Source organism: Triticum dicoccoides, chromosome 2A (assembly GCF_002162155.2).
Source record: "Triticum dicoccoides isolate Atlit2015 ecotype Zavitan chromosome 2A, WEW_v2.0, whole genome shotgun sequence".
Taxonomy (NCBI): domain Eukaryota; kingdom Viridiplantae; phylum Streptophyta; class Magnoliopsida; order Poales; family Poaceae; genus Triticum; species Triticum dicoccoides.
Genome location: NC_041382.1, coordinates 45965963 through 45992515, shown reverse-complemented (window position 1 = coordinate 45992515; position 26553 = coordinate 45965963). Strand labels below are relative to the sequence as shown.

Sequence of the window (26553 nt, the reverse complement as noted above, 5' to 3'; positions counted from 1 at the left end):
CTCTCTTCTCCTTCTTTTGCTTGTGGGTAACTATCTACTAACTCGAAAGAGACAGGAATCAAAACTGGGTAAGGATATTGGGCCTCCACCACAAATTCCCCGGGCCTATCAACATCTACTCATGACTATGTACTTGATGGATATCTCGGCAGAATATGTTGTAGTAATTGACAGCCCCAATTGGCGGACTTGCATTCCAATTATTTTGTTAGTGGCATTAATGATGGATTAAATCGAGACAATAACGTGCTCTAGTAACATCGCCAAACAACAATGAGCACATACTAACACAGTGGCAGGAGGAAAGAGAAATCAGGCCTATATCTAATGATGAAGTGACAAAATGATTCCACACAATTGATACCTCACAAAACTGTCACCTAGCTAATTGACACTTGTTGTGATAAGGAAATAATTTAGATAAGACATAACAAGAATATATTGGAAACCAGAAATCATTCCACTGCCCCGCAAAAAAAATCGACTATGGTACATTTAAAACAATGTTAGTGGACATGACATCTATATATCAGCATAATAAAATATGAGCTATGATTTGACGCAAATAATCTTAATCTTAGCATTCTAATCTAAGCAATGACTCGAAAAGTTAAGTTCAATATCGGTAAATTTTGCAGTGGAGTTCCAAACTTGTCCGCATCTTAAAGTCAGCACCACATTCCATGTAATATTCGTGCAAAATTACAAAACGAATCTAATTGCTGCGATGCTATTGAAAACTTTTCTCTTCGACGATTGTTGCAAGGGTCAATGGTTTGACCATGGTCTCAAATAACCACCCTGTCAGCACAATTCATTTTTTAGAGTGTGCGGATCCTGTCATGCATGCATGGTTGAACCTACCGACCGGGCAAGATCTCGCTGCTTCACTGACGCATGAGAACTTGAGAAGGCAGCAGATCGAAGAAACACGAGTTGCAGGCCATGCAGGGTTCACACTGGCTCCTCCCACTCCAACTATAACCAGTTGGCACTTAACTAGTAGCAGTAGCAACTGCCAAGCAGTCATGCATGGTGGCGCCGATATGGTAACACTGCAACTACTGTATATACTACTCTCTCTCTCTCTCTCCTTATTAGCATGTTGCTGAGGAGGGAGGACAAGAAGCACAACTGGACACAGGAATCTTCCTGCGCATGGCTGGCCTTTGTCCCATTAGAGGGCACGGATCACAAATCGCCTCCTCAGAGGGACAATGGTTGGGAGGCAGGGAGAGCATGGGTGACAGGATGATAAAGTGTGTGTTTTTGGAAAGCAAAGAAAGGAAGCAACACATGGATCATCCATGGGCCTCCTGGATCTGATTAGTTAACTACTCAAAGCTGATGATAATGAGAGCTTTTCATTTCTGCATGCACATGCATGGCGACTAGGTGACTGAGAGACACTACGAGTGTGTTTGGTAGAATGGATGAGGGCAAAAGTTCCCAATTCGACCCACTTTTGCTTGTTTGGTAGGGTGCATGGGCTCACCTCAGCTATGCTCATCTGATGCATAAAAGTGCCCTCAGCCATGCTCATCTCATGCACCCCAGACAGGGTGCATGGAGGCAGCTATGCTGACCCTGACACTCGTCCTCACCGATCAGACCATGTCCGGATATGTTTATTTTTTCAAAAAGAATCAAAATTTCAAAATTTGTTTAAATTTTTGAAAAACTTTTTCAAAATTTCTTTGGATTTTCAATAAATATTTGAAATTTCAAATTTTCTAAAAAATCATAAATGTTCGAAATTTCAAAAGGAAATCAAAATTTGTTTGAATTTTGAAAAAAAAAATAGAATTTTAATTTTTTATAAAATATTCAAATTTTGTTTAAATTTTCAAAAAAACTCGTAATTTCAAATATGATCAAATAAAAAAACAGAATTTCAAAATTTATTTTAATTTCCCAAAAAAGTTTAGAATATCAAAATATGTTTAAATTTGTGTTGACATTTTTTCGATTTTGTTCATCCATCAAAAAATATATTCAGAATTCGAAATTGTTCAGCATGTCTAAACACATGCAGGCTGCCAAACAAAAATCTCAGCTCAGCATGTCTCAGCGCATACATCACTGCCAAACAACAGCAACTGTATGGACTTAGGGCATCTCCAGCCGTTGGCCCCCCAGGAGGGGCAAAAAATCACCCCTGGGGGCGCACCGGTGCTAAACAACGCACTAGGGGCGTGATGCCCCCCAGTCGCGGCCCCCCACGGGTTTTTAAAAAAGTCAAATACGGCACAAACACGACTCAAATTTAACGCAAACATCGGCGAGTTCGTTCAAATTTAAACATACTTTACAAAAAAAGGGAAAAACTACCGCGGGCTACCCCCGCCGTCTCCCTCGCCGCCCGCCTCGCCGCCCGCCCACGCGGTTCTACATGCCGAGGAGGCTGTAGAACCGCGTGTAGTCACCGCCGTCGTCGTCGTCGTCGTCGTCGTCCCGCCTACGCTTCGCCGTCCCTGCTGCATCCCTCCCCCGGTTGGCGCGACGGGTTGGACGGTCCGGGGGCGTCGTCGTCGTTGTCGTTGTCGAGGACCACGATGTCGTGCTCGTCCTCGCGCCCATGCTCGCGGGCGGCGATCTCCTCCAGGGCCTGGCGCTGCCGGACCATCTCGTCGCGGAGGTAGTCGTCCCGCGCCCACCGCAGAGCGTCCTCGTCGGAGAAGCCACGCCGGGCTATCTCCTCGTACTCCGAGGGGAGGCCGGGCTCCGGCTTGGGCTCGACGAGGATGAAGCGGCCGGTGGGGGAGGCGTTGTCGCCGATGCGGATGAGGCGATTGATTCGCCGCGGGAAACGAGGCGATGAGGACGACGAAGGGCCGAGAAGAGAGCCGTGTCGCTGACGCGGCGGGCCCGCGGCTGTTTCGCGCCAAAACAGTTCGCCCCGGCGCCCCAGGCGCCCCCAGCGCGCCGGGTTCGGCCTGGGTCCGCCGACGCTGTTTTCGGCCCAGGCCGGCGAAAATCAGGCTCCTGGGGCGCGACTGGGCCGATTTTTCGGCGCCGGCGCAAAAAAAACGCCTGGGAAGGCCTTCCTGAAGGCGCGGCTGGAGATGCCCTTAGCATGTCTACACTCAGCATGTATGAAATAAAAACAACTAAACTAGGTCCATACATGCTACCAAACACACCCTACACTACACAACCGAGCCTGCCTGCCTACCTACTACTGCGGCTCCATTTGTTTTGTTCCGTGAGATCGCTTGGAATGTGAGTCATCGATCGCTTATCTTACTCATGTGTCGGGACGATGCATGGTTCAAATGAACACGCGATCGTATGCTTCGGAATTGATTGAAAAGTGGGATCCGCGTCGACGACAGGCGGACTCCTGTCAGGACGCACACACTTGCTCCCTGTTTTCCTGTCTCGCATCTTCAGATTTAGAGGGCAGCTTCCTCCTACCTTCCGTCCGTTGAACTCCACGTGCTTCATCTAGCTAGAGGCGAGCTAGAGCTGCTAAAAAGGTCCCGACCAGCGTCGTCGAGTCCGTCTATTCCCAGATCGTCCAGGATTCGACTGTTCAATCACGGCGGCAACTTACTTAAGAAAAGAAGTTCATTCTCACGTCAGCTAATTAGCCCTCCAAATGCCACAACCTGTTGCATCCCAACGACCCTACGTTGCATGGATACTTGGATATACGTCAATTTTCTAAAAATTAGGATACGTGGATACGCTTTATATATATATATATATATATATATATATATATATATATATATATATATATATATATATATATATGTTAATTATCAAAAATATGAATAAAAAATAAGGAGCTTCCATGTAAAAGCATTGCCTCAATAGGTTTACTGCTCTCAATCAGTGCATACGCTCTCTCTTGCTCACCTTTCAACTAAACAAGAATATCGATGGTCACCTTTTGACATGAACTCACCCCAATGTTGGAAATCTTCAAAAGGTGTGCCTTTACTCTTGAGTAGATTTCATGTTCAACGAGGGGTTTCACGTATCCAAAATGTACCGCAGCAGTATCCCATGAGTATCAAACACTATTTTTATTTTTAAAAATCAAAAATCGAGGGATACACATCCTGCTGTATCGGGGCAGTATCCGGCTGGATACGCGCGCTATCTGAAGTATCCGCGCAATGTAGCAACGGCCAAGCAAGTGAAACCTCCACTAATCAGCTGCTAAACTAGCTTTACGAGGGTATTGGTACTTTGATCAAGTAGGAGTTAGTTCAGTAGGCTCTCCTTTCTTTTGCAGGAAAGAGTAGGCTCTCCTACCGCTTCTCTCTCAGCTCTCCTTCCTTCCCCCGCCACTCCGCGTTGTTTCGTCGGAGTGGGAGTGTCCAACTGCGTCGGGCCTTCACACATTACAGTGCTTGGAAGGATTTTGTGATATCCTCTCCATGTGAGCTATGAGGAGATCGATGAACTTTAAAGCCTTCTAGAGTTATGTTCTATGTACACTTCAAGCATAGGGAGCTCCCTCTCCATGTTGTGAAGTTCAGATCCACCACCCTATCTCTTTTCAAGTTAGGGTTCCACCATACCTTGGTGGAATATAATTTCAATTCTAGCTCATGCGGCTCCAAATCTTGTTGTTGTTATCTCTAACCAAACGCATCCTAATATGGTGAAATATTGATGTGTGAGAGCCTCTAGTGGTATCCAAATAGAAATATGTTGTATCACACATTTGATAAATAGTAGAAGAAGCTTTGGATAGCTTCAACTTGTGTGTTTTTTCACCTCGGTGAGTTTTTTTTGTGAGAGTTGCTGGAGGCGATGTGTGCTGACAACACTCACAACTTGCCCTAGATTCCTTTGGTGAAGCTGAACTCATACCATATATGTTGATGCATATGTTTGATCCTGCGATGAAGAATGAGTTGAGTTAGTACATAATAATAGTGCTAAAATTTCTTTAAAACATCTTCACTGTGCAATTCATTAATCTTTGTTGTGCAAAATACCACCAAGGCCGAGCATAAATGCTAGGTCTCTCTTATTGTGAGACCGTAACAACTCTCGCCTACATGTTTCCTCGAGTGGGCCGGCCCAACAACCTAGCGAGCGGTTGTCGGAAGGTTCTATCTACATTTGGGATTTATCTAAAAAAATCAACATTTGGGATTGGCTTTATGAACCTTCTGTTCTGTGTGGTTTTTTTTTGTTTTCCTACGTTTTCCTTCATCGGTTTACTGGTTTTTCCAGCTTTTGTCTTCTTTTCCCCTCTCCCCTTCTGTTTTTTAAATACATGTCAACTTTTTGTAACACATCTCAAATATCTTTCGTGTATAGGTGAACATTTTTAGATGCATGTTGAACAGTTTTCAAATTCATGTTGAATATTTATTCAAATACATGTCACACACTTGTAAAATGCACATTTGAACATTTTTTAATACACAGTGAACATTTTTCAAGAATGGCATTAACATTTTTGTAAAACAAGCAAACCATTTAGTTAGTACTCCCTCTGTAAACTAATATAAGAGCGTTTAGATCACTATTTTAGTATTCTAAACGCTCTTATATTAGTTTATGGAGGGAGTATTTATGAAATTCTTTTCAAATGAGAAAAACATTTTTTATATGCTATGTATATTTTTTAAAAATTGCACGAACAGAATTTTACATTTCATGAACATTTTCTAAAATATCATGAACATATTTTTAAACGTTCGAACATTTTTGATATATCATGCATAATTATTTGAATGTCACAAATATTTTTAATCAATTATGTGAGAAATTTTTATATTTTCATGAGCATTTCTTAAACATCTAAACATTTTTGTAAATGTTGTGAAAATTTTGTTCAAAGGATATGAATATTCTTCTTATGCCATGAATATTTTAAAGAAAATTGGAGGAACACACGGGAGCATATCATACGGAAACCAACATTCGATGAAAATCGGTGAAAACTATGAGAAAAAGATGTTTTGAAGTTTTAAAATTTTTTGAAGAAAATGTGGGATGTTAAGAGGATGATGTTTTATTAGCACACAAAAATTCAAGTTGAAACACATTGCGAGATGTGAGCTATGAAAAAGACAAAATCAGCATTGAATAGTCCAAAATAGTAATGTCACTATTCAGGGCTGAATTTGTCTTTTTCATAGCTCACATCTCGTAATGTTTTTCAACTTGAAATTTTGTGTAACAATAAAACATCACCTTCTTAACATCCCACATTTTTTTCAGATTTTTTTGAAACTTTAAAATATGGTTTTCATGAATTTTTCATTGAATATTGGTTTCCTATGCTATTCAACGCTGATTTAGTCTTTTTCATAGCTCACATCTCGTAATGTGTTTCAACTTGAAATTTTGTGTGGCAATAAAACATCATACTCTTAACATCCCACATTTTTTTAAAACTTTAAAACATCTTTTTCTCGTGATTTTTACCGGTTTTCACCAAATGTTGGTTTCCGTATGATATTCTGCCTCAAACTATTGCTGCACTACCGTGAGCGGCCTAGCTGTAGGCTAGACCGACATACTCAAATCGCAGGTTTCTCTCTCAAGAAAAAACAAAACTCAAATCGTAGTAGGCAATCACGGTTCAGTCCGCAAAAGCCAGAGTTCATTCTTGTCGCTGCTCGGCCCATCACACTTAACAGGCCTGCTTACGCCCCGATTGGACACTTAAAGGCACCAAAAGGGCCGAGCCATTAATTTAAGCAAGAAACAGGAAAAAGGTTTTAAGTGGGGGAGAAACCACTACTCCCAGGACGCGCGTCGCCGGGGATCGCCGGAGCTAGGGTTCCGTCCGACCGTCCGATGGCGGTGGCCCTCCCGCCGGCCTTCCCTCCGCACGGCCTTCCCCAGCTGGACGCTTCTGCCGGGGACATGGGCCCGCGCCTCCTGCAGGTGCGCGGGCTCCGCCGGCTGCCGCTCCACGAGCTCGTCCCCCGCCTCGCCGAGCTCCGCGCCGACGAGGCCGGCCCCGTGCGCAAGGTCGTCGTCGAGTGAGTGCTCCCGCTCCTCTTATTCGGCCATTCCGTCGGGGCACTTCAGTGCTCTGTCCCGCTAGTCAGTTTCGTCTGCAACTTAACCTTGCAGCCTCCTGCCATTTCGGTTCGAGATAACTTAAATTGATAGTGAATTCATCAACAAAAGTAGCAGTAAAGTTAACCAAATGTGTAGTTTCTGTTATAAATGTTCTGGAGTTCTATACGTTGCAGTGGCCAATTACTCAAATGTGCAATTTATACTAGTACCAAATGCTAAGGTTTCATGTGGTGAAATGGCAGCTGAATGCTTTCTCTCATGATATCATCTGATATTGTTTTCGCCACGCACTGAAATATGCTCATATCTTGGCTTATGTTTTAATTCAACTCGTCCACCTGACATAGGATGATTGGTGAGATTGGGTCAAAGCACACTGTGTTTATACCTGACATGATGCCCTCTCTGCTGGATCTTTTGAACGATGAGATGCCGGCGGTTGCGAGACAGGCTGTTAAAACAGGAACAGACTTATTTGCCAAAGTACTGCAAGAGCTCGTTATCCAGGTAACTCTTAACAGCAGCACCTTTAAGAGTTGCCTGTGTGTGGACTTTGGCTCATGTTGCTGTTTGCCGGTTCTAAATCCAGGGTTTGTTCTCGAGTGGGGGGATTGACGAGTCACTCAAGTCATCATGGGAATGGATGCTCAAGCTTAAATCAGCGGTGTCGCTCATGGCATTTCAGGTAAGCCGCTATCCTCTTTTTGCATCCAGTTAATTGCATCATATCGGCTTACAGTTTCTTTCATTTGTGGCATTTCCATGTCAGCCTACCAGCAATGAAGGAGTCAGGATGCTGGCTGTTAAGTTTGTTGAAAAAACAGTTCTTATGCACACCCCGGATCCTAATATCACATCTGATCCACCAAACCAAGCTACAGAAGGTGGAACATGTGCTGTACTACTTTATACAAATGGCCTGTTTTAAAATTGGATTTACGACATGATAAATTGTCATCCCTTTGCAGATATGGGATTCAATATAGCATGGTTAAGGGGAGGTCACCCTTTGCTTAATGTTGGTGATCTAGCCATGGAAGCCAGCCAGAGCCTGGGACTGTTGCTAGAACAACTTAAGTCTCCTAAAATAAGATTACTCAGCACTTCAATGATCATTGTCTTTGTTACTAGGTTGGTCTCATCCATTTGTATTCCATTACTATTATTTTTGTGCATGTACGGTTTATATCATCTTTCGAGCAATAAATTTCCTGAAAGATGGTGCTGTGTCATTTCTTCATTCTTTTTGTAGAAAATTTTCAGGTTATAGTCCTTTACATTAGCATCTGTATATGTTCTGATGCATGTGTTTCTTACTTCATCTTCTAATATCAACTTCTCCCAGTCTCTCGGCTATTGCTCAAAGAAGGCCTTCCTTTTATGGACGCATACTGCCAGTTTTACTTTCTTTGGACCCAACAAATACCATTATCAAAGTGCAAATTCCAGGCGCATTCCATGCTTTGAAGAGTGCCATTGATGCATGCCTGAAATGTACACATTCAAGTGCTGAGCCGGTACTTCTTTTACCTTCTTGCAGTAAATTGTAAGACGCTATGTATAATATCTGTTTTGTCAAGGAACTTTACTTGATATGCATATGCTTTTTTCAGTAGTACTCCCTCCGTTCCGAAATATAAGTCTTTTTAGATATTTCAAATGGACTACAACATATGGATGTATGTAGACATATTTTAAAGTGTAGATTCACTCATTTTGCTCTGTATGTAGTCACCTATTGAAATCTCTAGAAAGACTTATATTTTGGAACGGAGGGAGTATATGACATCTCTCACTTAATGCTTACATTTTCAGAATCCGCTCTAGGTGCATTCTTACTAATTTGAAGTTCTATTTTTCAGTGGCGAGCTCGTCTATTGGAAGCTCAAAATATTATAAACCAGGGAGATTCAATAGCTGCAAATGATTCAAATGCTGGTAGGAGTGCTGGAGACACGTCAAACAGGGCCGAATCGTTGCCTCTGACAGTATGTACCTCTATATCTAAATTATATCTCTTCTGCAAATTCCAACCTTTGCAATGAGCCCTCCCCCACCCCCACCCACCCACATACACCAAGTATTGATTCAATCTATAAGTGTTTCAAAATAACTATAAACTATGTTTCTATGACAGGAAACAAGCACCGACAACAGTAACAAGCGGAGTCTGGCTGATGACATGAATAATATTCTAGAAGATGATGGTCATTCCAGTAAAAGGGTCAAACAATCACATGATTCTCAGGAACATAGTGAAGAGGCAAACAAGAGAAATACCGAGGCAGCCTCTGTTGATTCATCATCCAATCAACCCACCCCTGCAAGAACTGAGAATTCTGAAGCTGTATATCAATTAATTGGTATGTTTGCTGCATTAGCTGCGCAAGGCGACAGAGCTGCTGGATCACTACAAATCCTGTCATCCAGTATCGCTGCTGACCTATTAGCAGAGGTTGTAATGGTTAACATGCAACACCTGCCAGTTTCTGGTCCTGAAGTAGATCAACGACAACATCCTTCAACTAGCCAGTCCTCTGTTGCTCCTAGTCGGAATCTTCTTTCAGGTCGCTTTCCGATGTTAGAGGCTCTGTGGAAGGTAGTTTCTCTAGCTGTCCCTGCTTATTTTGTTAGATTTTCTTGTTTCATTTTGTTTATTGAATCCTCCATTTCAGACAATAAGTGAAACTGATCAAGCTGAAGCACCTCCAGCTAAGGATTCTGCTCTGGTGACATCTGCTGCTGGTGAGATCATACCAGTTCTTGTCAGTTCTCCTGTTCCTTCTGCATTAAAAACACCGAAGGAGGAGGACATTAGTTCAGCAGTTCCACTAGATATAGAAATGGTAGAGGCTAAAGTGCCTACTGCAGATGCCACTGGGTTATCGATGGAGATTCAGGAATCATCAGAAACTTCCCATGCTTCTACAGAACCTCAGGGAACCCAAGAACATTCTGGCAGTTTTGTTACTCCATTGCCAGCTGACAATTCTTCTGTTGGTATCAGTTTGGCTCAATGTTCAGAAACTCGCAGTCCAAGCTCCTCTACTATTGACGGAAGCCAGTCACAGTTTTCATCTTTGACTGCCCCTACTTCACAGTATGTTCTTCCAAAATTGGTTGTGACTAATGTCGACCTGACCGATGAGGCTAAAGATCTCCTTCAGAAAGAAGCGTTTCTGCGTATTCTTGAGAGAGATAAGCAAGTAGAGTCTGGTGGTTCGAAAGCTCGTCTTCCGTTGCTTTCTCACCTAAGTGTTGAGGTATTGATCACCATTCCTCCTGTCGAGTACCATTCTTTGCCTTGAACTTTGCTTAATCGTATTTGTGTGCACCACTTTTTGGCTATTTAGAAATCCCAAATCAGTTTCTCTAGAAACACTAAACTGTTACTTATGCTCTAGTTTCTTGTATACTGTATTATTGACATGCTCTCTCTATTTTACGGTACTTTCTCATGCAGTTTCCTTTGGAGCTGGACCCTTGGGAGCTTCTCAAAAAGCATGTACTATCTGACTATGTAACTAAGGAGGTAAGACTCGTATAAATGGTTTTCTGTAAGTGTTATCTTAGTTATTATCCAGGAAAGAACTGGATGGCTAGTGATTTAACCCCAAAAAAGCCCAAATCAGAGCTTTGTCCTACTTAGGTGTCTGAACTAAGGTGGGAATCAGGTTCAGCCACCTGATATGTATATCCAGTCAAGTTTATTACTGGCAAGTACTTGCATAGAATACTTGTCCTAGGAGCCAATAGATACCCTGTCTGACAGCAGAGAATCAGATGCAACAAAATACCAGTAGAATTACAAAAGAAGAAAAACAAACCCCCAGAACACTTCTGCCAAATGAAAACGAACATAAATATATTTTTCACCATCACTTGCAATAATTTGTTCTTTTCTAGATTTGTACCATGTCTATGATCTGTTGTTCAACCAATGACCCAGTGATTGAATAAGTGAACTAGTGAATAAGCATGTTATCATTCTTGTTCATCTATATATTGTGTTGGCTTATTATGCATGTGTTCTTGATTTCATGTAGCAAGATTAGACAGACTGGTAGAAATTGTTATTATATGATAATGTTTGCCATTTTATGTTTGGTGCAACCTTCCTAGTTTGCTTATGTGGTTACTTACATGGTTTCACTCAATATGCCTCCTCCAGTGATTTCTAACTCATCTTTCCTTGAGCAGGGACACGAGTTGACACTGGGCATCCTGAACAGATTATATCGCGAGGCAGAACAGGATCAGGACTTCCTTTCATCTAGAACTGCAACATCAATTTATGAATCATTTGTTCTGACAATAGTATGTCTCCTTAAAACTTTGGTAACTTTGACACAGCTACCTTTTCTTTGTATCATGACCAACCATTTTCCTTTTTGCCTAGGCTGAAAATCTTCGTGATATGTTTCCGGCTTCAGATAGATCACTTGGCAAATTGCTTTGTGAGATGCCATACCTACCAGAAGGTGTATTAAAATTGCTAGAGGGTTTATGTTCTCCTGGAAATAATGAAAAGCAGGACAAGGATCTTCAGAGTGGTGACAGGGTAACTCAAGGTCTAAGTGCTGTCTGGAACCTTATCATGTTAAGACCTCCAAATCGGGACAGATGTCTGGACATTGCTTTGCAGGTGCTGTATGGATACCCTGATATATTACTGATAAATATTTTAACATATATGTGGGATATGCTTGCTTAGCCATATAGCTCTATTAATATCATCCGTCTGTCGAGCAGTTTTAACATGGTCCCTCTTACCTCCTCTTTTCACGTGAGAGGTAAGAGTATATAATAGATCTGAACCGTTGATTTCATTAAGTAGTGGGTACTCTTACCTTCTTACCTCCCATGTGAAAAGAGAAGGTAAGAGGGACCATGTTGAAATTGCTCCTGTCTGATTGGTCGCTAACTGACAAGCGCACGTTTGGGACATCTGTTCTGACTTCTGATTTGATGGCACAGTGTAAATAATAGCAAACATATCATGGATTTCAGTTCCATTTTCTTTTGCATGTTTAGTAGCATTGTGAAGCACTAAATCAATCTTAATCGCTTCTTTCGAGCATGGCTGAACACTAAAATATAAGAAATGGTCAATCATTTATATTTCCCTTTCACTTACATGAGCTTTGGATTAAACTCTGAGCATGTAATTGCAGTGCATAAAACTTCCACACTGGTTTGTTTTTATGATCTAGTACAAATTTTCTGCTTCAAGTATAGTCTTTAGTGCCATTCCCTTCTTATGTCACTAAGTAGCAGTGTTTCTTGCAGAGTTCAATCAATCGTCTAGATGAGGTCCGCATGAAGGCAATACGTTTGGTAATCCCTTGATCCTTCCTGCTTGTAAGAAAGGTGCACATATGTGATTTTGTTCACTTCATTTGTCATTTGTAATAACAGGTAGCAAATAAACTATTTCCCATGGCAAGCATTTCCAAAAGGATTGAAGATTTTGCAAATGAAAAACTTAATTCAGTCCTAGAAGTGATTCCAGCGGCTGAATCTGCGTCAGCTGCTGAGATGGCCACACCCGAGGTTCACCAGGTTTGCTTCCTGCTCTAATTTCTTTCACATATTCCTTTGCTGCTATCTGAACTCACCATGGATTTAGATGATTCTTAATCGGATTGCGTTGTATTCCATTATAAAGTTGATAAATAATCTCAAGAGAAACTGTTGAAAACAGAGAAAATATTGATAAACCAGTGTACTTAGGCATGCAAATTTGGAACCTTTAGGGTACACCCCGACCCTACTTAGTTCAACCAAATGAACTAAAATTTCAAAAGTAGTGTGAGTTCTGAAAATTTACTTTCACTTAGTTGAACCAAGGAGGGTCGGAGGGTACCCTCAAGGTTCCAAATTTGCATCCCTAAGTATACTGCTGTAAATGAAAAGAGGTGCAAACATTATTAGTAGGATATGCAGGTGTCTTAATAATATATTGGCTTGGGACGTACTCTTAGCATCATAACTCTCATTGTTTTCCGTTTCGTTTCAAAGCAAAATTTGGTTGACTTTCTGTTTTTGAAGGATGGTGGTTTAGAAAATTTATCCTCGGTAGCAGATGCTCTAACTTTGATGTCGCTGTATTTTGCTCTGTGTACCAAGGTTAGTAGTTCTCCTTTGTAACCCTTTGTCTGATTGTGTGAATTCTACTAACAGCATATGGTTTGTATCTTACTGCAGAAGCACTCCCTTCTCCGACGTGTATTTGAAATATATGGCAGTCTTCCACAGGCTGCCAAACAGGTCTTGCATCCGACATTCTCTGTGATGCCATTAGATCTTATTCAATCCGCCATGGCTCGTTTTCTATAACATAAATTCTATGTTTTCCAGGCAGTTCACAGACAAGTACCCATTCTGATTCGCACGATACGTTCCTCTCCTGACCTTCTTGGTATCATCTCAGATCCACCAGCTGACTGTCGGGGCCTACTCATGCAGGTGCAAGTTGCGCTTTTCTTTGCCTATTAAGATATGCCGTCTTCTATTTGTCAAACTTCTACATTACAATGTTTGGGAAAGAGGGTTCATGAAAATATAACTTGATCATTGAATTTCTTTTATTTGATTGCTTTTGTATAATCCAAGATATGTTACATTGTCATGCAGGTTTTACAGACTCTCACTGATGGTGCAGTGCCATCTCAAGATCTGATTTCTTCCATAAAGAACTTATATTCAAAAACTAAGGTTATCTACTTCTCTCTATCTGAGTTAAGCTTCAAGTTCTTGCTGGCATTTATATGATCAGATTGTGTGATTCTAATTTACAAAACATTGTCTTCATTTTGCAGGATACTGAGTTCCTTTTCCCAGTCATGGCTCATCTGCCAAAAGATGAGGTTTTCTCTTTTACATTCTTAGAACATTTAAGATATTAAAAATAATTAGCAGTATGTACTGTATGTCTACCTTTTTGTACTATAGAATGTATATGGTGGTTATACTTAATGAATAGCTGACGTAATAAGTGTGCACATGGTAGCTGAAATGCTCACGTTATATTCAATTTAAGTTGACATGGCAACATGTTGTGGGCAATGGTTAATGTTTTGAAAGAAAACTCATGTTCTGGTTGGTATTAGATTTATTTCTCGAACCAGTGGTTGTGGACCTTGACAGTAACTGACTTGGTTCATTAGTGGAGCAAAAATTTAAGAATTATAGTCGAGATATCACATGTATTCTGTAGGCATTGCTGCCAAGGTATAACTTATGTTTTGTATGTAGTTTCATGTTAGTTATTCTTTGTTTTGTCCTTTTTTCAGATTCTGTCTGTGTTTCCCAATATTGTTAATCTTCCGGTGGATAAGTTTCAAGTTGCCCTTTCTCGAATCCTGCAGGTTGGTTTTTTCTCTACTTTTTTTCCCTTGGCTATGATTTGAAACATTATGCTGGTTCATCAATTGTAAGTTAGAAATAAAGCACTAGTGTTTGTTTATATCTGAGCGTGTTTCTTGCACACTTTATGTAAAATTTCGTACCTTCAAGGTTTTCTTGGAAAACTTATTTAGCTCACTCTTGGACTTCTATTTCTCAAGTCACTTTAATATGCTTCACCTTTTGTTTGTTTTAAGGTCTTTCCTCTTCTATGCAATGTTAATCAGGCAGCATAACTTCCTACCTATTGCAGGGATCACCACAACATGGCCCTATTCTTGACCCATCAGAAATTTTGATTGCGATTCATGTAATAGATCCTGAAAAAGAAGGAATACCACTGAAAAAGGTCTGTTAGTTTTCCACTTTTCCATTTGTTAAAATTCACATCACTTGGCGAGTTAATTCGCTACACTGACGGAGTGATAATTTATATTAATTTTCTGTAGGTTATGGATGCATGTGCTGCCTGCTTCGAGCAAAGGACAACATTCACTCAGCAAGTTTTGGCAAAAGCACTAAACCAACTGGTATCTATTTCTGGATATTATCACATTTTCCATTGTATGTGGCTATGTGCCTTATGATGTGATAATCTGTTGGCTCTTTCCTCAAATCCTTGTGTTTCCACAGGTTGAACAGATTCCCCTACCTTTGCTGTTCATGCGAACTGTTATGCAAGCGATAAGTGCATTTCCTGCCTTGGTAAGCCAATTGTCTGAACCCATTTTGTGTCAGAAATATGGCTTATGTACCTCATGCTCTAATCTAGCATGCGAGAGACTTGCCTGGCACGAAGTATATATGTGGATATGGATGATCTTGGTGTGGTTTATGCATTATCATCATGCTGAAGTCAACAGTTCTCAGTTTTGCTGAAGGCAACAGCTCTCAGTTTTGCTGATTTGTTACCCGGTATATTGTAACCTGATAGTGAGACTTCCTTGCAGGTGGATTTTGTGATGGAGATCATGTCACGCCTTGTTAACAAGCAGGTGCTCACTTTTGTGTTGGACATGAATTCAGTTAGTGTTTTTTGTTTCATTTCTGACGCTTTTCAGTCATCATTTTGTCATGGCAGATATGGAAATATCCGAAGTTATGGGTAGGATTCCTGAAGTGTGCTATCCTGACAAAACCTCAGTCCTATGGTGTGTTACTGCAGGTTTGTTCACTTCTCTTCTCCCGATACACCTACTACATGTGTTCTTTCGTATGCAAGAAAAGTTTCTAGGATGTGCATCAAGTGTTAGCTGTTCTTTTTTCATTAACGTACAAGAGGTACTAAAATTTTAGTACAGAGTGCATCATGTGTTGATAATGTATACTAAAATTTTAGCGAGTGCCACAAACAACTCTTTGTTTTATCTAATAGTTAGTTCCAGAAACAGAAATGGTAACGTCCTAATAGTTGAAGGTTAAACTGCCGATTGATATTTACTTTTCTCATAAGCCTGCACCAAATTTCATAATTATTCCTGTTCAAAAATAGAAAAACTGTCGTGTATCAAGATTTGTCCGTAACATCACACTCGGTTTGTCAGTTACCAGCTCCACAACTCGAAAATGCCCTGAATAAGAACCCTCTACTGAAGGCGCCCTTGGTCGAGCATGCCAGCCAGCCAAACGTGCGATCAACTCTCCCGAGGTTTGTCGCCTTGCTCTATTCACTATACAATTTCAAATGCGTGGGGCTGGATCTGATTGGAGCTTATGCCTTTTTTTTGTGGGCAGATCTATCTTGGTGGTTCTGGGTCTCGCCGAAGATCAACAGCAGCAGCCCGCACCTGAGGCACAGAGCAGCCAGAACCAGGCCGCGGAGACCAGCAGCTCCGCCGCAGAGGCCGCGACGGAAGTAACTCAGGAATCCTCCGCCGCCAGTTGACATTTCCCCCGCAGCAGTGCTGGTAAGTGCCTCCCACAGCATATCATTGATTATATATATATATACCCTTGTTTGTTCGATCATCAGGAACGGCATTCTTTGTGTCTCTGTATTTCCTTTAGGGAAGATACGGACATCGCGTACCGTTAATGATCTGGACTGATCGGTGATATATCGCAGGCCTTCTCTGTATTTGCTGGAACAGAATGGAGGCATTTGGCAGGCGACGAAGTGCTGCCTGCATTAATGTAGTACCGGGAAAGATGGCATGGCAAGACCATGTGGCGAAGCAGTGTTCAGCTGCTGCGCGATTTGTATAAAACATTTATTACGCTAAGAATTTGAAAATAGTGGTAGGAGAAAGTTGTTGCTGAGCCCTGCTGTTCTTTTGTTTTGGTAACCTGTAATTCCAGTCCACTAAAGTGGTATGTAGAACATTAAACAAGGCTTGTTGTCAAAAAAGTTCTGAATTTGTGTACTATCTTGTTCTATTAAGCTGTTCGTAACGGTGCATTTGAGCTCGGGATTAGAAGGACACTTTTGTGTGACGAGGATCTTTCTTGCTAAATGGAATGTAGTAGCATCTCTCGAACTATGCAGTTTGTTTGTTTGTTTGTTTGTTTGTGTGAAGAGCTCGCTACCCAGTTACAGAAGTGGCCTGTTCCTCTGCTTGCTCTCCATCCAGTGTTACCAATGGCGTAGTGCGTGTCAAATTGCTGCAGACATAGGCTAGGTTTGGCATGCCGCCGGCTCTGCAAACAAAACAAAAAAGCTTGGACTCCACTTCAAATCTGGCAGATTTTTTAGCAAATCGGACGTTTTCCCTAGCCAATTATGTTCTTCGAGGACGGCAAGTTTAGTTGGTGAGCAACCGAGCATGGCAAACCCGCCTCGGTTTTAGCACAGACGAACACGAGAGCCAGAACAGACGAACAGCTTCGTCCCTCCTCGACTAGCCAAGCCAGCCGTGGTTGCTCTCTTTAATTAGTCTGTTAATGTTGATAGAGTAGCCTGTTAGGTTAAGCTAGGGCTCACGTGAGCAGATGATTAGCCAATGGACGCGCTCAACACTGCAGTACGCTATAATTTGTCATTTGATTACCAAGAAAGAGATAGTGGTTCAGTAAACTGAACTGCAACTGTATGTAAATGTAAATGTAAATGTAAATGCCTCGCACAGCTTCGGTGATTATACGTTCTCTGCTCGACCACATCAGGACAGCTTCAGTACGTACTATCCGGTCACAGAAATGCTCTGTTCGTTTTGCCCTGACGTAAGTGGAGATTCAAATAAAATTTTCAAATACTGAAGCCACCATCCAAAGCATCGTATACCTTCCGTCCCTTTTCAAATTTTGGATGGCAAAAGAAAAGAAAATGGTTCCAAATTTTGAATCGCGCCTTCTTCTTCAGATAGATATTTTTTTTTTTGAGACAATTCTTCAGAAAGATTTATTTTTTTGAGACAAATTCTTCAGATAGATAGAGAATCGTGTAAGTTATGGGCTCAGATAGAGAATCTGCTGTATACGCTGGGCCAGATAGATGGGCTTCACCGGCTAGATGCTGAACCGACGTGAGAGAAGGCCGGCAGCGTCTCAGAACGACGAAGCAATTTTAGTCCCACCTCAGCTAGCTACGAGGGGCTGGGTGCAGAGCTCGGCTATAAGAGGGAGGGGGGCGCGGGCATTGAACGGCATCTTTGCGCTTGGGGCAATGACGCAGCTAGTGAGGTAATACCGAGGCGCGTCAATTGCTGGTTGAAAACTATTTCCAAACCCCCTCTTTGGCACTCCCTCTGTGGAGGGCCACTGAGAATTTCTGAAAGGGCTCCTTCTCCTTCGGGCGAGGGTAAAGTCCTACAATACCCAAATTTAAATCTTTTTCTTGCCGCTGGGTTTATCAGCTGTAGCGTTTGATTGTCAGTAGGTTCTCTCTTCTACCAACCAGGCCGCGCACATAATTAATGAAAAACGGTGTCCGTGGTCTTTTGGTGACTTTGGTTGGATGGCCAGCTCCCTGTTTGGTGTTCGTGAACGTTCGGACATTTGGTGATGCACATTTAGAGATCTACGGTGGACTTGATCGAAGTTGTTTTTCTTACCTCTCAACCCACACTGTCTTGAAATATATTCAGTAAGCAGATCTTTGGTGAAATATATTCAGTCTATACGCTCAAACTCTCTAGTCACCCCAAGCACCAACAGCACACATTTGCGAGCTAAAGTACATTACCGTGGCGGCACCCGAGGAGGTGGGCCTCAGAGTCACATCGCGGATTCGCAGGTCCAAGCGCTCGGAGGGACGCGGTCGGGAGCGTCCAGGACGGGGGCGAACACGATGCCGTCGTCGCGGCGCTGGGAGAAGCCGAGTAAGGGTGGCTTCCCGTGGTGGGCGCGGAAGCGGGCGGTGAACTTGGGGTCGACGGCGACGCGTCGCCACCGCCTGCAGACGGCGGAGGCCCGGGGGAGGGAGGAGGGCTGCGGCGGGATACGGAGCAGGATCTCGCGGAGGAGGTCGTCGTTTTCGAGCGAAGGCGGAGGCGGAGGCGCCGGCGGCGAGCCGCGGCGTTGGTGTCGGCGTCGGCGGCGGGTCATTGGCGGTTGGCGTCGGCATCGGTGGGCTCCCGCTCGCGCTCGTGGGGGTGGGGATGGATTTGGTGGGTGGAGTGCTTTTTTTCTGGAACCGCTTCTTTTTGTTTTTTGAGATGAGAACAACCGCTTCGTCTTTTCGTGCACAAAGGAAGAGAAAAAAGAGCGACGTGTTGTTGGGCCCGGAGAGTTGTTGTAACGAGCGCTTGCTGGGATTTAGAAGAATGGACGGCCCATCCTGGGGATTTTTTGTTTGCGGATAGAAGACTTGTATTACTCAGAAACCAAAGAGTTACAATCAGCGAGGGCTAGCTCTACAGCTACCGAAGGTCCAGAACCAAACCAAGTTATAATCCTACCTTCAGACCTAGCAAAGGAAGCTAGACTGTCGCTAACCATATTCTGAGAACGACTAGCAAAAGTAATACAAGATCTACGAAGACTTAAAAGGTACTGAATCTCTCTTACGATGGCTGAGTATAAGGATCTATCCACTCCTTGCGCCTGAATCATCTTCATAGCAACCATAGAATCCATTTTCACCATAATTGGTAGCTCAGTGTGTTGGATCGCCAAAGAAATCCCTTCCATGCACGCACAAAGCTCAGCTTCCAACACATCTCTGCAAGAGAAAAGTGCTCGACATGATGAAAAAATAATAGCACCCTTGTCATCCCTAAGGACCATGCCGGCACCCGCCCTGCCATTTTCATCAACCGATCCATCTTTGTTTAACTTGACCCAACCAGCATCCGGCAATTTCCACCGACCACTACGCAAGGAGTCTCTGGAGTTCACCACTGGCGCATCAATAGGAGTCTTCCCCTTCCCCTGATAGTTGCATATATCATATTTCAGTCCTAGCAGGGAATCAAGATAGCTCACAAGGAACCTCTTCGAAGACTCAGCTGGAGGTGGGGGTTTATGGTGGACCACCTCATTCCGGACAAACCAAGCACGCCACAAGGTCATCAATAGCATGGATCGATCAACATCAGATAGAGGATCTAGTGCATGCAACAACCACTCTCTTCCCGTATGCTCTATCGTATCGATATCTGGCAGTGACCAAACCACCATCATCGTATGCCATAAATCCCGGCCAAGTGGGCAACATACAAAAGGGTAAAAATTATCCTCAGCTTCTGTAGCACAAAGCGGACAGAGATCTGATGTTTCCAGCCCGCGTTTATGCTTGTTTTTCCAGGTTGGCAAGGAATCAACTACCACCCTCCAAGCGAAGTTGTGGACCGAAGGTGGAATATCACATTTCCATATCAGCTGCCACACTTTTCTTCTGCCATCAGGTGCCGAGCTGGAGGCCGATTGTGCAAATCGATAAGCCTCTTCAAACGCAAAGTTGTAGGCACTTTTGACAGAAAATCTACCTTGTTTTCCTGGCCCCCAAGCAATGATATCTTCCTCCTGTCTCGGGGATGCTCTGATTTTCGATATTTCTACAACATCAGTTGGGAGGAAGTATTGTTGTAGTAAGGCCATATTCCAGGAGCCGTTAGGATTAAGCAAACCTGCCACAAACCTGATTCTGCATGTACCCTGCACGGTTATCGGTTTGAAACTGAAAGGTCTAGGAATCCAGTTGTCGCGCCAAATTCTGATGCTTCGGCCATCTCCAACTCTCCAAAGGATCCCCTTCTTCAACAGGTCCAGGCCATGGCTGATCGCTTGCCATGATGAAGATGCATTCCCACTAAACACTGTATCCTCGAGTTTACCATCCGGGTAATATCTGGCCTTCAACACCTGTGCATAAAGAGAGTGTGGTATGGTAATGAGACGCTAGGCCTGTCGAGCTAACACGGCCTGGTTAAACAGTCGGAAATCCCTAAAGCCAACTGACGAGGACATGTATTGGGGGTAGGGTAACAGGCCTGACCTAAAGGCCCTACCCATGGACACCGTATACTTTGTACTGGACCCCTGGGCTAGATCGCCGTCCAGATGTACCGCGACTTGAAAGTCACTCGGACGGCGATAACCACTCGAAGCACGGCACTTCACTCGACGAGCTCATTCCACTCGACCGTGTAACTCACTCGGATATGCAAAAGACCAATAGTCAGCATGACGGTTTTGTAGTGGACATGCATTATGGCATTGATGCTCCACCGTGTAACATAAGGGGTGAGGGGGTGGCGCACTCTATATAAGCCACCCCCCACCACTAGACTAGGGGGCTTTCGGGGGGCTTCCACCTCTCTCTCTTTTTAACCATTAGTCTCAGGACATAGCTCAGGCATGGAGTGTTGGGTTATGTAGCAGAAATTCAAAAATTTTCCTACGTAACACCAAGATCTATCTATGGAGAGACCAGCAACGAGTAGAAAGAGAGTGCATCTACATACCCTTGTAGATCGCTAAGCGGAAGCGTTCAAGTGAACGGGGTTGATGGAGTCGTACTCGTCGTGATTCAGATCACCGATGATCAAGTGCCGAACGCACGACACCTCCGCGTTCAACACACGTATAGCCCGGTGACGTCTCCCACGCCTTGATCCAGCAAGGAGAGAGGGAGAGGTTGAGGAAGACTCCATCCAACAGCAGCACAACGGCGTGGTGGTGGTGGAGGAGCGTGGCAATCCCGCAGGGCTTCGCCAAGCTCCATGGGAGAAGAGGAGGAGGGAGAGGGGCAGGGCTGCACTAACTAGAGATCAAATCGCGTGTTATGGGCAGCCCCTAGGCCTCATATATATAGGGGAAGGGGAGGGCTGCGCCCCTTTAGGGTTTCCCACCCCAAGGGGCGGCGGCCAGCCTCCAGATGGCATCTGGTGCGACGGCCAAGAGGGGGGGGGGAGGAGTCCATCCTCCCCAAGGCACCTCGGAGGTGCCTTCCCCCTTGAGGACTCTTCCCTCTAGGGTTCCCTAGGCGCATGGGCCTCTTGGGGCTGGTGCCCTTGGCCCATGTAGGCCAAGGCGCACCCCCTACAGCCCATGTGGCCCCCCGGGGCAGGTGGCCCCACCCGGTGGGCCCCCGGGACCCTTCCGGTGGTCCCGGTACAATACCGATGACCCCGAAACTTGTCCCGATAGCCGAAACAGGACTTCCTATATATAAATCTTTACCTCCGGACCATTCCGGAACTCCTCGTGACGTCCGAGATCTCATCCGGGACTCCGAACAACATTCGGTAACCACATACAAGCTTCCTTTTTAACCCTAGCGTCATCGAACCTTAAGTGTGTAGACCCTACGGGTTCGGGAGACATGCAGACATGACCAAGACGTTCTCCGGTCAATAACCAACAGCGGGATCTGGATACCCATGTTGGCTCCCACATGTTCCACGATGATCTCATCGGATGAACCACGATGTCAAGGACTCAATCGATCCCGTATACAATTCCCTTTGTCTATCGGTATGTTACTTGCCCGAGATTCGATCGTCGGTATACCGATACCTTGTTCAATCTCGTTACCGGCAAGTCACTCTACTCGTTCCGTAACACATCATCCCGTGATCAACTCCTTGGTCACATTGCGCATATGATGATGTCCTACCGAGTGGGCCCAGAGATACCTCTCCGTTTACACGGAGTGACAAATCCCAGTCTCGATCCGCATAAAACAATAGATACTTTCGGAGATACCTGTAGTGCACCTTTATAGTCACCCAGTTACGTTGTGACGTTTGATACACCCAAAGCACTCCTATGGTATCCAGGAGTTACACGCTCTCATGGTCGAAGGAAGAGATACTTGACATTGGCAAAGCTCTAGCAAATGAACTACACGATCTTTTGTGCTAGTCTTAGGATTGGGTCTTGTCCATCACATCATTCTCCTAATGATGTGATCCCGTTATCAACGACATCCAATGTCCATAGCCAGGAAACCATGACTATCTGTCGATCACAACGAGCTAGTCAACTAGAGGCTCACTAGGGACATATTGTGGTCTATGTATTCACACGTGTATTACGATTTCCGGATAATACAGTTATAGCATGAATAAAATACAATTATCATGAACAAGGAAATATAATAATAACACTTATATTATTGCCTCTAGGGCATATTTCCAACAGTCTCCCACTTGCACTAGAGTCAATAATCTAGTTCACATCACCATGTGATTAACACTCACAGGTCACATCGCCATGTGACTAATACCCAAGAGTTTACTAGAGTCAGTAGTCTAGTTCACATCCCTATGTGATTAACACTCAATGAGTTTTATGTTTGATCATGTTGCTTGTGAGAGAGGTTTTAGTCAACAGGTCTGAACCTTTCAGGTCCGTGTGTGCTTTACAAATCTCTATGTCATCTCCTAGATGCAGCTACCACGCTCTATTTGGAGCTATTCCAAACAACTGTTCTACTTGGAGCTATTCTAAATTATTGCTCCATTATATGTATCCGGTCTCTCTACTCAGAGCTATCCGGATAGGTGTCAAGCTTGCATCGTCGTAACCTTTACGACGAACTCTTTTACCACCTCCATAATCGAGAAAATTCCTTAGTCCACTAGTTACTAAGGATAACTTTGACCGCTGTCCTGTGAGCCATTCTTGGATCACTCTTGTACCCCTTGACTGACTCATGGCAAGGCACACTTCAGGTGCGATACACAGCATAGCATACTGAAGAGCCTACGTCTTAAGCATAGGGGACGACCTTCGTCCTTTCTCTCTATTCTGCCGTGGTCGAGCTTTAAGTCTTAACTTCGTACCTTACAACTCAGGCAAGAACTCCTTCTTTGACTGGTCCATCTTGAACACCTTCAAGATCATATCAAGGTATGTGCTCATTTGAAAGTATTATTAAGCATTTTGATCTATCCTTATAGATCTTGATGCTCAATGTTCAAGTAGCTTAATCCAGGCTTTCCAGAAATTCTACGTCATTTCTGATCAACAATATGTGAACAACATATACTCATCAGAAATTCTATAGTGCTCCCACTCACTTCTTTGGAAATACAAATTTCTCATAAACTTTGTACAAACCCAAAATTTTTGATCATCATCAAAGCAAACATTCCAACTCCGAGATGCTCACTCCAGTCCTTAGAAGGATTGCTGGAGCTTTGCATACTTATTAGCATCTTTCGGGATTGACAAAACCTTCCGGTTGTATCATATACAACCTTTCCTCATTAAAATCATCGAGGAAACAATGTTTTTGACATCCTATCTGCAAGATTTCATAAATAATGCAGTAATCGCTAATATAATTCCAACAGACTCTTAGCATCGCTACGAGTGAGAAAATCTCATCGTAGTCAACTCCTTGAACTTGTCGGAAAACATCTTAACGACAAGTCGAGCTTTCTTAATGGTGACATTTACCATCATTGTCCGTCTTCCTTTTGAAATCCATCTGTACTCATTAGCCTTACGACCATCGAGCCGTTCTGCCAAAGTCTACACTTTGTTTTCATACATGGATCCTCTCTCGGATTTTATGGCCTCAAGCCATTTATCGGAATCCGGGCCCACCATCGCTTCTCCATAGCTCGTAGGTTCATTGTTGTCTAGCAACATGACCTTCAAGACAGGATTATGTACCACTCTGAAGTAGTACGCATCCTTGTCATCCTACGAGGTTTGGGAGTGACTTGATCCAAAGTTTCATGATCAATATCATAAGCTTCCACTTCAATTGGTGTAGGTGCCACAGGAACAACTCCCTGTGCCCTGTCACACACTAGTTGAAGAGACGGTTCAATAACCTCATCAAGTCTCCACCATCCTCCCACTCAATTCTTTCGAGAGAAACTTTTCCTCGAGAAAGGACCCGATTCTAGAAACAATCCATATTGCTTTCGGATCTGAATTAGGAGGTATACCCAACTGTTTTGGGTTTCCTATGAAGATGCATTTTATCCGCTTTGGGTTCGAGCTTATCAACCTGAAACTTTTTCATATAAGCGTCGCAGCCCCAAACTTTTAAGAAACGACAACTTAGGTTTCTCTAAACCATAATTCATACGGTGTCATCTCAACGGAATTACGTGGTGCCCTATTTAAAGTGAATGTGGTTGTCTCTAATGCCTAACCCATGAACGATAGTGGTAATTCGATAAGAGACATCATGGTACGCACCATATCCAATAGGGTGCAACTATGATGTTCGGACACACCATCACATTATGGTGTTCCAGGCGGTATTAATTGTGAAACAATTTCCACAATGTCTTAATTGTGTGCCAAAACTCGTAACTCAGATATTCATCTCTATGATCGTATCATAGACATTTTATCCTCTTGTCACAATGATCTGCTACTTCACTCTGAAATTACTTGAACCATTCAATAATTCAGACTTGTGTTTCATCAAGTAAATATTCTCAACATCTACTCGAATCATCTGTGAAGTAAGAACATAACGATATTCACTGCATGCCTCAGCACTCATTGGACTGCACACATCAAAATGTGTTACTTCCTACAAGTTGCTATCTTGTTCCATCTTACTGAAAACGAGGCTTTTCAGTCATCTTGCCCATGTGGTATGATTTGCATATCTCAAGTGATTCAAAATCAAGTGAGTCCAAACGATCCATTTGCATGGAGTTTCTTCATGCATATACACCAATAGACATGGTTCGCATGTCTCAAACTTTTCAAAACGAGTGAGTCCAAAGATCCATCAACATGGAGCTTCTTCATGCGTTTTATACCATTATGACTTACTTGGCAGTGCCACAAGTAAGTGGTACTATCATTACTATCTTATATCTTTTGGCATGAAAATGTGTATCACTACGATCGAGATTCAATAAACCATTCAGGTTTAATACTAATCTTGATGGTAGAGGGAGCGTGCGATGTTTGATTATATCAAACTTGGAAACACTTCCAACACATATCGTCAGCTCTCCTTTAGCTAGTCTCCGTTTATTCCGTAGCCTTTTATTTTGAGTTACTAACACTTAGCAACCGAACCGGTATCTAATACCCTGGTGCTACTAGGAGTACTAGTAAAGTACACATTAACATAATGTATATCCAATATACTTCTATCGACTTTGCCAGCCTTCTCATCTACCAAGTATCTAGGTTAATTCTGCTCCAGTGGCTGTTCCCCTTATTACAGAAGCACTTAGTCTCGGGTTTGGGTTCAACCTTGGGTCTCTTCACTAGAGCAGCAGCTGAATTGCCGTTTCATGAAGTATCCCTTTGTTCCCTTGCCCTTCTTGAAACTAGTGGTTTCACCAACCATCAACAATTGATGCTCCTTCTTGGTTTCTACTTTCGCGGTGTCAAACATCGCGAATACCTCAAGGATCATCATATCTATCCCTGATATGTTATAGTTCATCACAAAGCTCTTGTAGCTTGGTGGCAATGACTTTGGAGAAACATCACTATCTCATCTGGAAGATTAACTCCCACTCGATTCAAGTGATTGTTGCACTCAGACAATCTGAGCACAAGCTCAACGATTGAGCTTTTCTCCCTTAGTTTGTAGGCTAAGAAAATTGTCGGAGGTCTTATACCTCTTGACGTGGGCACAAGCCTGAAATCCCAATTTCAGCCCTCGAAACATCTCATATGTTCCGCGATGTTCCGAAAACGTCTTTGGTGCCTCTACTTAATCCATTTAACTGAACTATCACGTAGTTATCAAAACGTGTATGTCCGATGTTCGCAACATCGACAAACGACGTTGGGGTTCAGCACACTGAGCGGTGCATT

At 43.2% G+C, this 26553-nt stretch overlaps 1 protein-coding gene and 1 pseudogene across 1 annotated transcript; both read left to right on the top strand.

The window, feature by feature from the left end:
• Nucleotides 1-6689: 6689 nt before the first annotated feature.
• Nucleotides 6690-16806, top strand: LOC119353115 (symplekin-like). The gene is made up of 28 exons (XM_037619705.1): nt 6690-6965; nt 7356-7515; nt 7598-7693; nt 7778-7892; nt 7977-8139; nt 8354-8525; nt 8871-8996; nt 9146-9607; nt 9684-10271; nt 10472-10540; nt 11209-11325; nt 11408-11653; nt 12298-12345; nt 12427-12570; nt 13060-13137; nt 13216-13278; nt 13369-13476; nt 13645-13725; nt 13830-13877; nt 14304-14378; nt 14669-14764; nt 14865-14945; nt 15049-15120; nt 15366-15410; nt 15497-15580; nt 15960-16063; nt 16150-16322; nt 16481-16806. Exons 1-27 carry the CDS (start codon nt 6778-6780, stop codon nt 16298-16300), a joined length of 3780 nt encoding a protein of 1259 aa, XP_037475602.1. The 5' UTR covers nt 6690-6777; the 3' UTR covers nt 16301-16322; nt 16481-16806.
• A 1192-nt stretch (nt 16807-17998) lies between these two features.
• On the top strand, nt 17999-18159 carry LOC119359825 (annotated as a pseudogene).
• The last annotated feature ends 8394 nt before the right edge of the window (nt 18160-26553 follow it).